We start from the raw sequence: 16,849 nt of genomic DNA, 5'->3' as shown, positions 1-16,849 counted from the left end.
TCCAAATCCATCCTCCCTTTCCACACAATACTTTAGATGATCACGAATTTCATTAAAGTAAAATCAAACATCAGCAATAGTTGGGTACAATGATCCTGAGAGGTTTTTTGTTGCTCTTTCAAGGGGTTCTAAAATGATCACTGTTTCCTTTGATTAATAATTAAAAAGGATTTAATTTTGTAAGTAGTAATAACGAAAAAAAAGAAACTTGTTATTAAAAAAAAAATATTATTTCATTTTTACCTTTATTTTCGTCCATGCTTCAATATCTGGCATTAATTCACGCACACTATCATGTTTAGCTGCAAGCATTTTCAATGCTGTTTCCATTCGCTGTAACTTACGAAGCATGTAATAGGTGGAGTTCCACCTCGTTTTTATGTCTATTTCTGGCCGAAGATACTCAAGTTTCTCTATAACACATAATTCACGTAATTCATCACATAATAAGACTGAATTTTTAATTTTTGACATTAGTTGTCGCACTTCTACTATTTCTTGATCAACTATTTCCATTCCTTGCTTAACTGCAAGGTTAAGTATATGTGCTGAACAACGATAATGGCTGAAGGTAAGATTATTTAATTCTTTTTCAAATTCTTCTGATAATTTCCGTCCACATACCGACTAACATCACAGATTCATTATCTGTAGTAAGTGCTAACGCTTTACCTGCTAAGTTGAATTCATTAAGAACATTAGTGATTGCTGCTGCCATATTGATTCCTGTATGACAAACTTTAAAAGGAATAATATCAAGTAAAAAACGCCGAAGAACCCAATTTTGGTCAATTGTTAGGCCAAGGTATGCTTCGCTATTTATAGTTGATGTCCACATATCGGCAGTGAAGGAAACTTTACTGGATATTTTTTGTAAATCATAGCCAATATTAGAATGACGTTCATTAAATTCATCAATAATCATTTCTTTTATTTGATGTCGATCAGGAATTTTGTAACGAGGATCGAAAATATGCATCATTTCAATAAATTTTTCATTTTTCACAACACTAAAAGGTTGTTGGTTATCAATAATCCAAATAACAACTGCTTTGTCTCGCTCCAATTTTTCTTTTGCAGGCCAAGGGTCTGTACATTTGAAATTTAATGTTGTTTGCTTTCTGACCTTTGGGATTATTATGTTGTGCTTATTTAAAAGATGCCGTTCAATAGTAGTATTACTTGACTTAATAGAAAATACATAATTGCACCTTTTGCATACAGGTACTCCCGGGTGAGCTGGGCTTTTACAATCTACATAATTCCATAGAGGTGAAGTTTTTCGAAAACTTTTTTCAGTATGTAATATGTTATCCAAAATGTCGTCACTCTCCAAGTCAACAAAATTAAACGCGTCATCTAAACTCATTGTATAAGTTTGTACAACAAAAATTAAAATACCGTGTAATATATATACCAAATGTAAAAACCCTTTTTATTGGTTAGGACTCATTTAAGACTAACTCCTTATTAGTCCAAAAATCAGACTTAAAGATCTGCAGACTCAGTCTTAGGACTGAGTCTTTAGGTCTGAAATAAGGACTTTTACCAACCCTAAATTGAGAAGTAATACCGATAGCAATCTGGGATAAATATTCTCAGGATAAAGAAATAAAGTAATTATGGTATTTTTTTGTTGATCAATATGAGGCTAATACAAGCGATTACACAAATTACGAATTAGCATTTATTACACATGCAATAATTTCGAAAAAAGATAAAAGCGAAATTTGATCAATTCCAACATTTGGAGACATTAAAATATTGCGGACGATATTTATACTGTACATAGCATTGTATTTTATTTATCACACCTAAATCATTAAATGATACGAATAGGATGCTACATATCCATTGTCCACTCATATTCTTTTATGCAGTCGTCCACTCATATTCTTTCCACGTTATCCCATACGTCATTCCTTTCCCGTTGTCCACTCATATTCTTCTCCGCAGTCATCCACTCATATTCTTCCCACGTTATCTTCTACCTGATGATAACTGCAGTCGATATCCATTTATACAGTATCATGTGCCCTTTGGGCAGTCTGCGGTTAATTATTTTTTCCGTTTATTTATCTAACCCCTAGGTAGAACTATACATTCGTTATTAAAATAGCAACAATGAATTATGAAAAAAAATTCAAACTAGGGTATAAATCGATGTTTTATAAGGGACAAAGTAATAAAAATATCCAACGTGATTACAGGACACCTTAGGAATACGATATACCATTTCAAGGTCACAAAAATACCATAACTAGTATCATATCCATTTCTAGAAAAAATTACTAGTGCTTCATTCGCTTTTCATGTTAATATTCCTAATAGTTAAAAGTTATATGAAGAGACTGTGAGCTGAGTTCACCGATAAATCATGTTAATACACTACATTCCTACATTCCTGTTGATATTAGAAACTTCAATCACGAAACGTTGGCTATACTAGTTGGTGAAACTGTTAAATAGTAAAGATACGAGAAACAAGTTCAATCACGCTTTAACGCCTTACAGGGAAAATATTTCAAGATCACATGAGATGAGACCTTCAGGTATCGATATTATATGACCAATATATCGTAACCTTCAAATTTCATGTTACCCTAACTTTATACGATAACATCACAGCCGGCTATTAGGGATACACTACAACACATTGCAAATATGACACTCGTTCACAAAAAAATACATATAGCGTAGTTTATTTTTATTAATACCCATTATAAAATGCCTGAAGGGGATTCTCAAAGGAATGTGTAGAATAAGTTCGGGACCTGGCCCATGATTTATATTATTCCAAAAATACAGTAAATACGTTAAAGGAAAATCGTTACTTAATAGGAGAATAGGGAGAAATATCGACAATAATAAACTATCAGAATATTTACCCGAGAGATAATATGTTCTGTAAAAATTAATAGTTGCTTCATCGATGGAGAAAAATGGATTCTACTGATTTCCAACGCTACTTATTATCATTGTGGGTAATTTTATGGTATTATTATACTAACACCCTTAAGACCTCCTTATTTTTTTGTATACATTTTGCGTCTTACTGCTCAATTACATTTTTTATTCGTTCGTATATAACATGCTAGTCTCTACATACGAATTCTTTCCCCCAGACTAATCTCAAATTCCAATTTTTCCACACATGATTAACGAAATTTCTCTTAACTGTCGATTTCTTAAAACCATCAATTTGTTAACACTGTGATAAAAAACAATACTAAACATTTATAACTTATGTAACCTACCTTGTGAAAATCTTCTTACTTGAAACATTGCTTTCAACCCTATAAAAAAATATACATACTGTTATCATACAGTATAACCGTATTTTGCGATCAGTATCTTTACAGTATGAATAATGTATTATTATCGTATTACACATACGGTATATATTCGGTATTCTGCACACCGTATCATACATATTGTATTAACGCACATATGTTTAACGTGAAAATTATACTGACATAAAGAATGATATGGCGGTGTGAACCGTACGTTTCCCACTGTTGATTAATTTGCGAACAGCACGATATCCCAGTGTGCACTGTACGTTTTCCACTTTGATTAATTTGCGAACAGCACAATATCCCGGTGTGCACCGTACGTTTCTTACTTTGATTAATTTGCGAACAGCACGATATCCCGGTATGCACTGTACATTTCCCACTTTGATTAATTTGCGAACAGCACGATATCCCAGTGTGCACCATACATTTCCCACTTTGTTTAATTTGCGAACAGCACGATATCCCAGTGTGAACTGTACGTTTCCTACTTTGATTAATTTGCAAACAGTATGATATCCCAGCAATCCGTATGTTTACATATTAAAAATATACCATTAGTACACGTATTTACATAGAATGTTTTTATTTTATTAATAATATAATGTATAAATAAATATAACAGATAATTTTATTATTTAAATTGATATGCAATTAATAATTTGTGTAATTAAAATCTAATAAAAGAATACTTCTATTATAGTAATAAAATTATTATAATTAAATATAGAGAAAATAAAAAAAAAGAAAGAATTAGTAGTTATAAAAGAAGAAGTGATAAAAAGAGATACAATTAGTAGTGATAAAAAGAAGAAAAATTATCAGTAATAAAAAAAAAGATACAATTAGTAACGATGAAAGAAAGATACAATTAGTAGTAATAAAAGGAAGAAAAATTATTAGTGATAAAAAGAAGATACAATTAATAGCAATAGAAGAAAAATTAGTAGTGATAAAAAAAAGATATAATTAGTAACAATAGAAGAAAGATACAATTAGTAGTGGTAAAAAGAAGAAAAATTAGTAGCAATGAAAGAAAGATATAATTAATAGTGATAAAAAGAAGAAAAATTAATAGTGATAAAAAGAAGAAAATTAATGATAAAAAATTAGTAGCGATAAAAGAAAGATACAATTAGTAGCGATGAAAGAAAGATACAATTAGTAATGATAAAAAAAAAAGATACAATTAGTAGCGATACAATTAATAGCAATAAAGACCGAAAATAAAAGTAACTGTACCTATTTTATTAAATTATAAATAAATCTATTTTAGAAAAGTTCAAAAAGACAAGATAAAAAATTAGTAATAAAGAATAATACAGTTGAACCCACAATAAGACATCAACTAATTTATAAATGTTTCAAATTGAAGTTTTTTAAAAAATCACGTGATCACAACAATAATGATTTGTGATTGGTTAAAATTCAAATACGTAAAGTTAATATAAATATACTTATTAATGCAGGCAAAATATTTATTTATTAATTCTTCAATATTTTAAAATTTGAAACAGCCCGATGTGATTTATATTTTTTAATGTATAATCAACCTGCACTTAAGATATAAAAATAAAAAAATTAAGATTAACAATGTATAAAAAATTTTTTGTAACTTAAATACAAGTTATTTGTGTAATGATACATATCTTTAATCTGGCCCACATTATAGAATTTTAGAAATTCTGGCCAGAATTATATGTTTCAAATCCTTCCTTATATTAATAAAGTACTTGAACTTTGGAAGCTAATAACTTTTGATCTAGATATTCAATTGAAATAATCTCAACGTCATTTTATAATTTAGGTTAATAAATACCAAATTATGTTAAGATTTTACTAAATATACATACCAAAAAAACAATTATTTTATTTTAAAATAAACAAATTTTATTGGATGCGTTATTATGGATCCAACTATACAATTAATTATATTTAAGTTTAAAAAAATATTACTTCATAAACATTAAATATTTTCTTTTTGTGAAATGTATTTCTTTCTATATCTATTAGGCAACCTTTTATTTGGTATCGTTTAAAATAGTGGTACGATCCGAAATCCGGTCAATTCAGATTGATCCGATCATCCGAATTAAATTCGGATATCCGTATCCGATAATATCTGACGGATTGATCCCTAAATGCATCGGATTAAGGATTACGGATCATCCGAATTGAAATTCGAATTACATATAAAAAATCGAAATGATTAACGTCAAAAAAAAAATTTTCATTTCGCAATTTCACAGTTCAATGTTGACATTCTCACGCTCGTTTATTTAAGGAGATTTTTTTCACACTACTTTTGACTATATATAAATATAAATCATGTTCCTTTTATCTATGCCCCTTTTTAAAGGTTAAACCTTTTTTCAACCTAATTCTACCCTTCTATTTCGGTATCCTACTGCCTTCACGACCCTTTGCGAATTTTACCACTTTTTTATCTAGCAAAAGCCTATTCTATGGAGAATTTTGATTATTATCCTGGTGAAGATTTTGACTTTGATCCTATTTTGGAACTGCAGAACCAGGCGTCTGGAAGTTCTGATACTCCACATGAAACTTTTTGTTCGCCAGCAACTACTAGGAAACCACCTGGTACTCAAACAACCCTTTCCTTTTCCACAAATTCTACAAAAAACAAAGGAAAAGGTAAAATTATAATTAATAATAATAAATTATAGTTTCATCTCTATGTACATTTATTAATAATTTCCAACAAAAAAGCTGATCGCGATAAGAATATATACAAACGAAAAAAACCATCATTTACCCAGGAATATTTTGAAAAGAGTATTAATGACAAAGGTGATGAGATACGAATTTGTAAAATCTTAGATGAAAGTGGTAAAAGATGCGGCCAAGAATATAAGAATGTTGGAAGTTCAACGGGAAACCTCATTGCGCATCTTAGGGATAAGCATGAAATTGTTGCGCAGGATGATACAGCTGTTTCAAAAAAAGTATGATAAACATGGCGTTTCATGTATCATTATGAATATTATATTAATTATATTCATACATTACTACTTAATAATTTTTAGCCACGAAATTCCAAAATTACCAGCTTTGCACGAAATTGTCGTCCTCATTCTAAGCATATTCAAAAAAAGCGCGAAGAAGTAACTCTTAAATGGATGTTACTCACGAACCAACCTCTTTCTGCAGTTACTAATGAAGCATATAGAGAAAAAATGGCTGAATTTGATCCTTCTTTTGTTGTTCCAGGAGAACAGAAGATCAAAACAATGATTGTTAAAAGTTATAACTATAATCGGCAAAATTTGCAAAACCTCCTTACTGAAACTGCAGAAAGTGTTTCTCTTACAATGGATCTCTGGTCTAGTAGAGCCAAGCATGGATATTTGGGAGTTACCGCAACTTGGATCACACCGGATTTTGAAATTAAAGATGTAATGTTAGAAAACAAATATGTTCCTTCTCCACATTCTAGTGATGTTATTACTAATAAACTTTACAGATGTATCAAGGATTGGAATCTTGAGCAGCGTGTGACATCAATCACCACTGATAACGGGTCAAACATGGTTGCAATGTTTCGTTTATTGAATCAGAAAAGTGGATGTGAAGATGTTAAACGCCTTTCTTGCACAGCACATACCATCCAATTGGCAATTGGAAAGGGGTTGGCACCTGCAGAGATTTTGGTAGCACGTGCAAGGAGATTAATTCATTTTTTTCAATATCAAAAACAAGTAGAAAGATTAGAGCAGGTACAAAAAAAGCTTGACTATGTAGATATTATGCGCTGTATTCAAGACGTATCTACACGTTGGAATTCAACGTATTATGCTTGGGATCGTCTTTTCTTTTTAAAAGATGCTATTATCCAACTTCAAGCAGATTTATGCACATCAACTGATCGGGAAAGTAAGAAAGATGGCAATAAATTGAAAAGAATCTTACTTTCTGATGAAGAATGGAGTCTGTTAGATCAACTTATTGATATATTAATGCCATTTGAGGAAGCAACCCGCGAATTTTCTGGCAATACATATGTAACTTTAAGCCAAACCATTCCAACTATTAAGGCAAAAATTTTTGATTTGGCTTCTGAAGTACCACAAAATGTTGGTGAGTTTTTGGATGAGGATACTGTATTTGACTCTGAAATTGTAGAAACACGTCCTATTGATTTTGATGATGATGAAGTTATAAGTAATATTACAAAGGAAAATATTTCAATTAAAAATTCATTAGATACAACAGGTGTTTTAGAGAAAGTAAAGCAAAATATATACAATGCACTAATTTACTACTGGAATATTCCAAACGATCTTGGTTTAATGGCAGCTTTACTGGATCCTCGTTATAAAAATTTGGATTTTATAGAAATTGATACTGAGAAAGAACGAATTATTCAAAAACTTCGTGATGAAATTGGTGAGGTAGTAGTACCAGAATCTGAAACTTTGAATAACCCAGCTCCATCCATAGATATAGAATCTTCAATACGTTCGCATAAAGAATATCGTCAACGGCGTCAAAGTAAAACTAAAAAAGCAATTCCGAACATGGTAATTTGTGATGAAGTTACGAATTATTTGTCATTGCCATTAGCATTAGAGACAGAAAATCCTTTAGATTGGTGGCGAATACGTTCTCAAAATTTTCCAAAACTTGCCAAGTTAGCTCGCAAGTATCTTGCAATACCGGCAACCTCAGTATCAAGCGAACGACTGTTCTCTGATGCTGGTAATCTCATTAGTGCTAAGAGGACAAGTTTAGATACAAAATTAGCAGGTCAAATGCTATTTTTAAAGAGAAATATTAAAACAATGAAAGTTTTTGCACCAGAATGGGATGAAAATATTGAGATAAACTAAATTTTATTAAATTTCAATAAAATTTTGATGATTTTATAAATTGTTTTTACAATATTTTGAACTGTTAATACATTGAATTTCTAGGTTTAATACCATTTTTTCGTTTTATAAATTTTTAAATTTAATATTTATCTATCATTTAAAATTCTAATAAATTTTCAATTTAATGATTACAATAAATAAGTTAATTACTGCAAAATAAACATATACGAAAAACAAACTGATTAAAAAATAATTAGGAGAGCCGGGGGGTTATTTTTTTATTTTTTTTATAATAATTTATTAATTTTTATTCATTTGAAAATATAAGTGATTAGTTAATTATATTTTAAAAAAGAAAACAGATTAGAATTTAAAATACGGATGAAATCCGAATTTGGTTTAAATTTATGGATATCTGAATTGATTTTAGAATCCGAATTGGGTCAAATTACGGATGGAATCCGAATTTAAGTGATCATCCGTAAGATTTTTGAATTCGAATTACAAACCGGATTCAGTAATAGGAATTCGGATTTGATCCGAATGGCCTCCAAAATATCGGATCGGACCCCTAGTTTAAAATTTTCTTCTATAAAAAAATGAAATAAATAAATAAGTGCAATATTTGAGATAATACTTCGAGTAAAAAGCAAAATAAAGAATAAAGAGTAAAAGAGAAACAGTTTGTATTTTCCCCAATTTATATCATTCACGTGCATGCAAAACAAACAAATGATCAGCATCCATGTGATAATTATCCAATCATAATCTATGAATGATAGCGATTAAATCACATGATATATATATATCCGGATTTATGCCGATATTGTAGATATGAATTTTTGTAAGATATAATAATATATTCGAAATTGCATTACAACATCTATTAATCTATTATGGTATAGATTTAATTTTATTCAAAATAATAAAATTTGTTCGTTATAATGCCAAACAGTCAAGTCGCGAGCGATTAGATTGATAGTTCGGTTGTTAAAATCTGAAAATAGTCGAGCCCCACGTATAAAAAGAAGAAATTAATAACGAAAAAACAAGAATCTGGAGACTATTAGAGATACCAACCAATAAATTGAAATCACGATTTCAAGAAAAATTCTCGCGAATTTTTCTTGATATTGCTTATTTTAAAGTTTAAAAAACTAACTAATAAATAAATTAAAATCACGATTTCAAGAAAAATTCTTGCAAATTTTTCTTGATACTGCTTATTTTTAAAGTTTAAAGACCGATTAGTAAATTGAAATCCCGATTTCAAGAAAAATTCTCGCGAATTTTTCTTGATACTGCTTATTTTAAAGTTTAAAGACCGATTAGTAAACTGAAATCACGATTTCAAGAAAAATTCTCGCGAATTTTTCTTGATACCGCTTATTTTTAAAGTTTAAATAAATTGAAATTATGATTTTTTAAGAAAAATTCTTGCGAATTTTTCTTGATGCTGCTTATTTTAAAGTTTAAAGACCGATTAGTAAACTGAAATCACGATTTCAAGAAAAATTCTCACGAATTTTTCTTGATACCGCTTATTTTTAAAGTTTAAATAAATTGAAATTACGATTTTTTAAGAAAAATTCTCGCGAATTTTTCTTGATACTGCTCATTTTAAAGTTTAAGTAAATTGAAATCCCAATAAGAAAAATTCTCGCGAATTTTTCTTGATACTGCTCATTTTAAAGTTTAAGTAAATTGAAATCCCAATAAGAAAAATTCTCGCGAATTTTCTTAAGGTTCAAAAGCCAATTAAATATAAAAATTACTATTATTATTTATTTCAGTTCATTAATAATTTTTTTTATAAAAATGAGTTGTTTATTAGAAACATGTTTAACTATTTACTTTTTACTTTTTATTTTTTCATTATCCTTTTTATTGGCTGTCACTATCCTTTTGCGTAAGGTTATTTACCTTTTATTTTTTTCATTGTCTTTTTTTATTGGCTCTCGCTTTTTATTGGCCTTATTGGCCGTCACTGTCCTTTTGCGTAAGGTACGTCCACCTCCTTAAGAAAAAATGATAAAAATAAGTTATTTTTAATACTTAAATTAATTAATTAATATACAGAAAAATTATTACTTGTCGCTGTTTCATTTTTCTTTTCTTCTATTTCTTTCTCTTTTTCTTCAATTTCTTTCTCTTTTTTTTCAACTTCTTTTTCTTTTTCTTCCTGCTGCTGTTTTTATTGTTATTGTTGTTGTAGTTTTTTTTGTTGTAGTAGTTGTCTCTCCCTCTTTTTACGCTTGTACTTACTTCTTATTTCACGTATAAGATTGCGTTCTAATTCTTCATCCTTACTACTATCTGTTCTGCCTGTTTTTTTATATCTTTTACAAAATAAATCTAAGAGTTAACGTTCTAAATCTTTGTCTATATCGGAATTGGAATCATCACGAATTTCAATTTCTGCTGCTGCTTCTTTAGAATCAGAATCATTCCGAACTTCAATTTCTGCTGCTGCTTCTTTAGAATTGAAATTATCCTGAACTTCAATTTCTACTGCTGCTTCTTTAGAATTGAAATTATCCTGAATTTCAATTTCTGCTGCTGCTTCTTCACCTTCACTTTCTCTCTCTTCTTCATCACCACCGCTTTCTTCTACGGTTTTTTCCACCGGCCTCTCCTCACCTCTGCTTCAGATTCTTTTCATGAAATATCCATTTATTGTTTTTGCTTTGTGGTCGCCTTTGATTATATAAATATAAATTATATTTTTTGATTTTTTAAAAATCATATTTAATTTGTATTATATTAATAAAAAAAGAAATACTTACGAACGTGCTGAACGTGTTTCTTTAATAGCTCGTATGCAAACCAATTATTGTATCCAAGCAAAATGTTAAGATCCTTAGTTTTTATTTTAAACTAAAAAAAAATAATTATAAAATTATTTTATAAATATTATATATTTATTCTATAAACATATTGATTAAAGTAAATAAAAATAAATACCTTTTCGATTATTTTAAATAAAATATTTTTGTGTATGTCTTTATATGACAAATTATAATCAAGATGATAATCTGCACATATTCTCATTGACGACTAGTTTTATTGATTATTAATTTATTACAAAAAGCCTTGTTTGTATGAAAATTCAACCCCAATTCAATGATTATATAGAAAACAAGTACAGTATGGAATCCTATGTATGTATGTATGGTGGTTAATGTATGGTATGTATGGTGTTAATTTTCATACGGTATAGTTATCACAATAGTAATATACTATACATGAGCCACCATACATCTATACATAGGTCACCATACATACATACATAGGATTCCATACTATACTTGTTTTCGTCACCCCCAAATTCAATTATTATTTAATGTATATACGTACCATACACAACGTATACATTTCATTCGTTATATCTAACGTACTTATCATATCTAACTTAGATATGTATTTTTTTTCGGTTTTGCAACAAAACTTTTATTGTGTGTCTTTTAATCATACATATCATACATTATTAGTTTTTTTAGTTTTTTTACAAAATTGAATTTTTTTTTAAAAAAGTATGATTAGATTATATTAATAACTTACGTCAACGGGGAAGGTTGTGGACGACGTAGAGGGTCTGCGAATATTTCCACAAGCTGATAAAGATGACACATCAACAGGAGAGGTTGTGAACGACGTAGAGGGTTTGTGAGAATTTCCACAAGCTGATAAAGATGACACGTCAACGGGAAAGGTTGTAGATGACGTAGAAGTTTGCGAATATTTTCATGAGTTGATAAAGATGACACGTCAACGGGGAAGGTTGTGGACGACGTAGAAGGTCTGCGAATATTTGTGGACAACGCAGCAAAAGTACCATCATCTAAAGAACTTTAAAAAATAACTCATTAGTAATAATATTCATTTAAATTTATTCTTATAAAAAATCTATCATACTTTAATCTTTCCAAGATGAGTTCATTTTGTTTTTTGATCAAGGAAATTTCTTCTTGTTGATTCATTTTTTTGACGTAAACATACGAATATGAATGAGAACACGTAAAAATAAGAAAGAATACGTAAATGATAAATGCAAATGTATGAATGATGGTGAAACGCGTACCATTAACAGAAAATTCAATCACAAATATGACTCTATACTATCTAAGGTAACTAAATTGTGAACAATCGTGATTCTAGAGAAACGCGTACCGTTAACAAAGAAAATTCGATCACAAATATGACTCTATACTATCTATGGTATGACTCTAGAGAAACGCGTACCGTTAACAAAGAAAATTTGATCACAAATATAACTTTATACTATCTAAAGTTACTAAAAAGTCGAAATGATTTATTTAACTAAAAAAAACTATTTTATAATAGATTTCAAAATCCGTTACAATTGCAAAAGTATCGATAATATCATACTATGTATCTAAAATTAACAATTCTAACAAAATGATCAATCATTATTAAAGTTAGTTAAATATAGATAATCATATTTAAAAATCGTGATTTCAATTTACTAATCAGTCTGTATCAAGAAAAATTCGTGAGAATTTTTCTTAAAATCGTGATTTTAGTTTACTAATCGGTTTTTAAACTTTAAAAATAAGCAGTATCAAGAAAAATTCGCGAGAATTTTTCTTGAAATTGTGATTTCAGTTTGCTAATCGGTCTTTAAACTTTAAAATAAGCAGTATTAAAAAAAATTCGCGAGAATTTTTCTTAACAATCGTGATTCTAATCGGTCTTAATCACCATATACAGATCACAGTTGTTAGTATCAGCTGATCTTATATTTTCAGTGCTATCTTTGTGATTGGCCGCTATGCTAATAAGTTGTTTTCTAAAAAATCATGGGGCCATTTTAAATTTCAGTCCATCAATTTCGGTTCAATATCAATACAGTATATATTTGTGAAAAATAGTTTCAGAAATCGGAAGATGATCATGATTTACGTCACAATCAAACGATTAGAATTTACAAATAAACAATTGGAATTGAGTTTAATTAGAAATCACCCTTTTATTATTACATAATAGCGTTATGACTATCTATTTTATATTATCTAACTATTATTGTTAGAAAAAAGCACAAATTGATCAATTTTGTTAATATAACAGAATAATCATTAAAATTAAATTCAAAATAGAAATTGATGGGCCTTATTTTTCAAAGGCTGATTAATAAATAAATTGAAATTGAAATTACAATTGACAATTTTTAAATTTAAATCCAATTAATTGCGATCATCAAGAAAATTTTCTGAGAATTTTCTTGGTACTACTTATTTTTTTCGATTAATAAAATTGAGATTGCAGTCGTCACTGGATATAACGCGGTATATAAATTCTACCAATAAAATCAAATCACATGATTAAAAATAATTAAGGTGAATTATGAATTATCTTTATTATTATATTATATTATTTAATTCTTTACCCACTTCTGCGTATAAAAATCTTATAGATTCGTTTATAAATCTTTTAACTACTGCCAAAGTAACTTTTTCTGGTATAAATAAGTTATTTCATTTTTGTATTTATACCCTATCAACAATTTCTTCATCAGTAAGTCCACCCTCTAGCATTTCATCCTCAATATGAACATATTCATACACGTTAATATCACTGTTTGGAAGCTAGAAATTAACATATCAAGGTCATCAATTTTTCCATCAAAACTAAGAAATAAAAGAAATAAATATATATTAGAAGAATTTCATGCATTAAGTTCAAGAGATTAAGTTCAAGAAGAATTTCATTAAAATACTAATTTGCATTCACGCCTTCTTATTCCAAAAATAATGAACGGGAAGGTTTTTGTAGTTGACATTTTTTATAACACAGAGTTGCATTTGCATAGCAAAATATTGTAACACAAGATTTGTTGACATAATCCCTTTTCTTTGTTGATATATTGTGTTAATATCAGAGTTTTTTTTAAATTTAGTATTCTGACAAAGAAAAAGATTATCCAATTTTAATTCACGTGATCATTCAGTATATAATATATTTGATCAAACAAACACGAGTTTCAGATAAATAGTTCTGCACTATTTAGTTCGATATAACGAGTTTTCGGTATATCCAGGTTTGTAACCAGTGGCGATTGTATTTCTAATTTTGTACTTTAAAGTAAAGATGATGACTATAAAAATTAAGATAAAAAAATCAGATATAAAATTCCCATGCGCTTTGCATAAACTTTTACATTTAAAAATTATAATAAAATGGATATCAAAGTACTAACCCGAGAAATGAAATAACAAAAGGAGAAAAACATCCAAACAATGACTTAAACATGAACGTGAAAGAAAGCGTCAAAAGAGAGCCAAAGAAACGGACGAAATCAGTACCAAGTGCCGAGGAACAAAAAATCAAAAAAATAATGGATTCTACTGGTGAAATTAAAGAGAAAAAGGAAGGGAGGAAGGAAAGGGAAGGGAGGAAAAGAACGAAGAAGGAGAAAAGAAGGAAAAAAGGGAAGAAAAGAGCAAAAAAAAAGAAAAAGAAGAGAGGGAGGATACGAGCGAAGAAGAAAGAGAAGAAGGGAGAAAAGAAGGAAAATAACAAAGAAGGGAGAGAAGAAGAGAGAAAGGAAGCGGAGGAAAGAGTTAAGATTCATCCATAGGAAGAATAGATTCTTCGTTATCGGGATAATATCTTGGTGATTCTTCATTATCAGGATTGTCGTTATCAGGATAGTATCTTGGTGATTCTTCATCAATGTAATAATATTCCGCCAATTCATATCCCGCCGATTCATACACTTGTTTAAGAATATTTTCTCTTAATGAATTCTTCTCCTTCTTTTTTTGTTGATAGATTTCGTATCCTTGCTTCTCTGAAATTATTTCCCCCGTTTCTATGATCTTCAGCCAACATTCATATGCAGAGACATTAATTGGCGACGATTTAAAAAAAGCTACATCTAAATTAGGAAATATGTCAACAATGAGAAAATTTTTATTGGAAAGATTTAATAGCCTATCAATTCTTTTTGCTGCTCTGAAAGTGATGGTGAAAGTTGTTAATTTAATTTTTTGTTCGCTATAATCGACAATTTTGGTATTTGTTTGATTTTTTATTGTTTGACTTTTCAATCTGATTTTGTATATGTTACAAAATATTTTGATTTTTTTATAAATCTTTAAAAAATTCAAATAATTACGAAATCCATTTCGTCTATTAATCTCTGCTTCGACATATTCCTGAAGAACATTGTCATAAATTGATATTAATTGAGCGACCAACGCTTTTATTATTTCTTCCTTACTTCGTTCGAAAGAAGATTCCTCCATTTTTAACAAATTTACCTCTGAGGTAATTTCAAAATTATCTTTTAAATTTTCATTATTAGGAGGTAGACCGATTTCTAAGAAATTGTCATTATTATATCTAAGTTCTTCAACAAAAGCTTCTTTTGTTGAAGAACTTTTTAATTTGTTCAACAAAAATTGTACATATGATTCAATTTTTGTGAATTTTGTCGGGTTCATTATAAAAGATTGTTAATCTGGGAGTTTATCTATATTTAGTAATAATTCTCATAGATTCCTTGCCATCGTAATAGCCGGAGATGATAAAAACGGTTTTTGCGCATAACAATGCATAATTAATATATTGTCAAAATGAATAGAATCTTAATGAATTAAAAGTATAAAAAAATTATTAACTTTTTTATTTTTTATTGTGATTGACTGTTTTTTTGAATCAACTTCTTCTTCATCAATTTCATTAAAATCATTTTCTCCAAAAAGAATTCAGAATATTCCAACATCATCATTTTCTAATATAGCGTTTGAATTAGAAATATTAAGTGTTGTAATTCCTAATTCTTTCATCTCTTTAAATGTCTTTGAGGCGAACCTTATTAAATTTTGTTCTTTTAGAAAAATTATTAAGTAAATAAAAAAAACTTATAATACATAAATAAAAAACATAAATTTATATATCTCATTCATTACATACTAATTTCTTTTAATTTACTTTCTTTGTCGATTGAATCCATTTTTGAGATTTTTGAGGAAAAAATTGAAGGAAGAAAAATTAGTGTTAAAGATGTTAAATCGATAAAAAATTAAAGAAAAAATTAATTATAAGGGTGATTTTTGAGGAAAAAATTAAAGGAAGTTGGAGGAAAAAATTGAAGGAAGAAGAAAAAATTGAAGGAAGTTTGAGGAAAAAATTGAAGGAAGAATGAAGGAAGTTTGAGGAAAAAATTGAAGGAAGAAAAATTAGTGTTAAAGATGTTAAATCGATAAAAAATTAAAGAAAAAATTAATTATAAGGGTGATTTTTGAGGAAAAAATTGAAGGAAGAAAATTAATGTTAAAGATGTTAAATCGATAAAAAATTAAAGAAAAAATTAATTATAAGGGTAATTTTTGAGGAAAAAATAGAAGGAAGAAAAATTAATGTTAAAGATGTTAAATCGATAAAAATCAGAAAAAATTAATTATAAGGGTGTTGAATCGATTTAAAAATCCAGAGAAAAAATTAATTGTAAAGGGTGTCTATTTAATAAACTCGAATTGATCTAAAAAATCAAGGGGGTGTTTTATTTATTAAAATAAATTTAATTACAATCTAATTATGGTCAATAAGGGTGTTGAATCGATCTAAAAATTTAGAGAAAAAAATTAATTGTCTCGAATTGATCTAAAAAATCAAAGGGGTGTTTTTATTTATTAAAATAAATTTAAATTACCAATTTAATTATCTAATTATGGTCAATAATACTCTCATATATGT

General features: G+C 28.4%; 3 protein-coding genes across 3 annotated transcripts; all 3 read right to left on the bottom strand.

The window, feature by feature from the left end:
- Positions 1–10,490: 10,490 nt before the first annotated feature.
- On the bottom strand, positions 10,491–11,179 carry OCT59_011622 (uncharacterized protein; the record flags this gene model as incomplete). Its single annotated transcript, XM_066133877.1, has 3 exons — positions 10,491–10,738; positions 10,915–11,005; positions 11,093–11,179. 3 exons carry the CDS (start codon positions 11,177–11,179, stop codon positions 10,491–10,493), a joined length of 426 nt encoding a protein of 141 aa, XP_065989195.1.
- Positions 11,180–11,685: 506 nt separating this feature from the next.
- Positions 11,686–12,108, bottom strand: OCT59_011621 (uncharacterized protein; the record flags this gene model as incomplete). Its single annotated transcript, XM_025328737.1, has 2 exons — positions 11,686–11,977; positions 12,044–12,108. 2 exons carry the CDS (start codon positions 12,106–12,108, stop codon positions 11,686–11,688), a joined length of 357 nt encoding a protein of 118 aa, XP_025165320.1.
- Positions 12,109–14,709: 2,601 nt separating this feature from the next.
- Positions 14,710–15,594, bottom strand: OCT59_011620 (uncharacterized protein; the record flags this gene model as incomplete). Its single annotated transcript, XM_066133876.1, has 1 exon — positions 14,710–15,594. The coding sequence occupies one exon, from the start codon at positions 15,592–15,594 to the stop codon at positions 14,710–14,712; it is 885 nt and encodes a 294-aa protein (XP_065989194.1).
- Between the last annotated feature and the right edge of the window lie 1,255 nt (positions 15,595–16,849).

This window comes from Rhizophagus irregularis, chromosome 2 (assembly GCF_026210795.1).
Source record: "Rhizophagus irregularis chromosome 2, complete sequence".
Lineage (NCBI taxonomy): Eukaryota > Fungi > Glomeromycota > Glomeromycetes > Glomerales > Glomeraceae > Rhizophagus > Rhizophagus irregularis.
The sequence above is the reverse complement of the archived record's forward strand: the minus strand, read 5'-3'. Positions and strand labels throughout refer to the sequence as shown.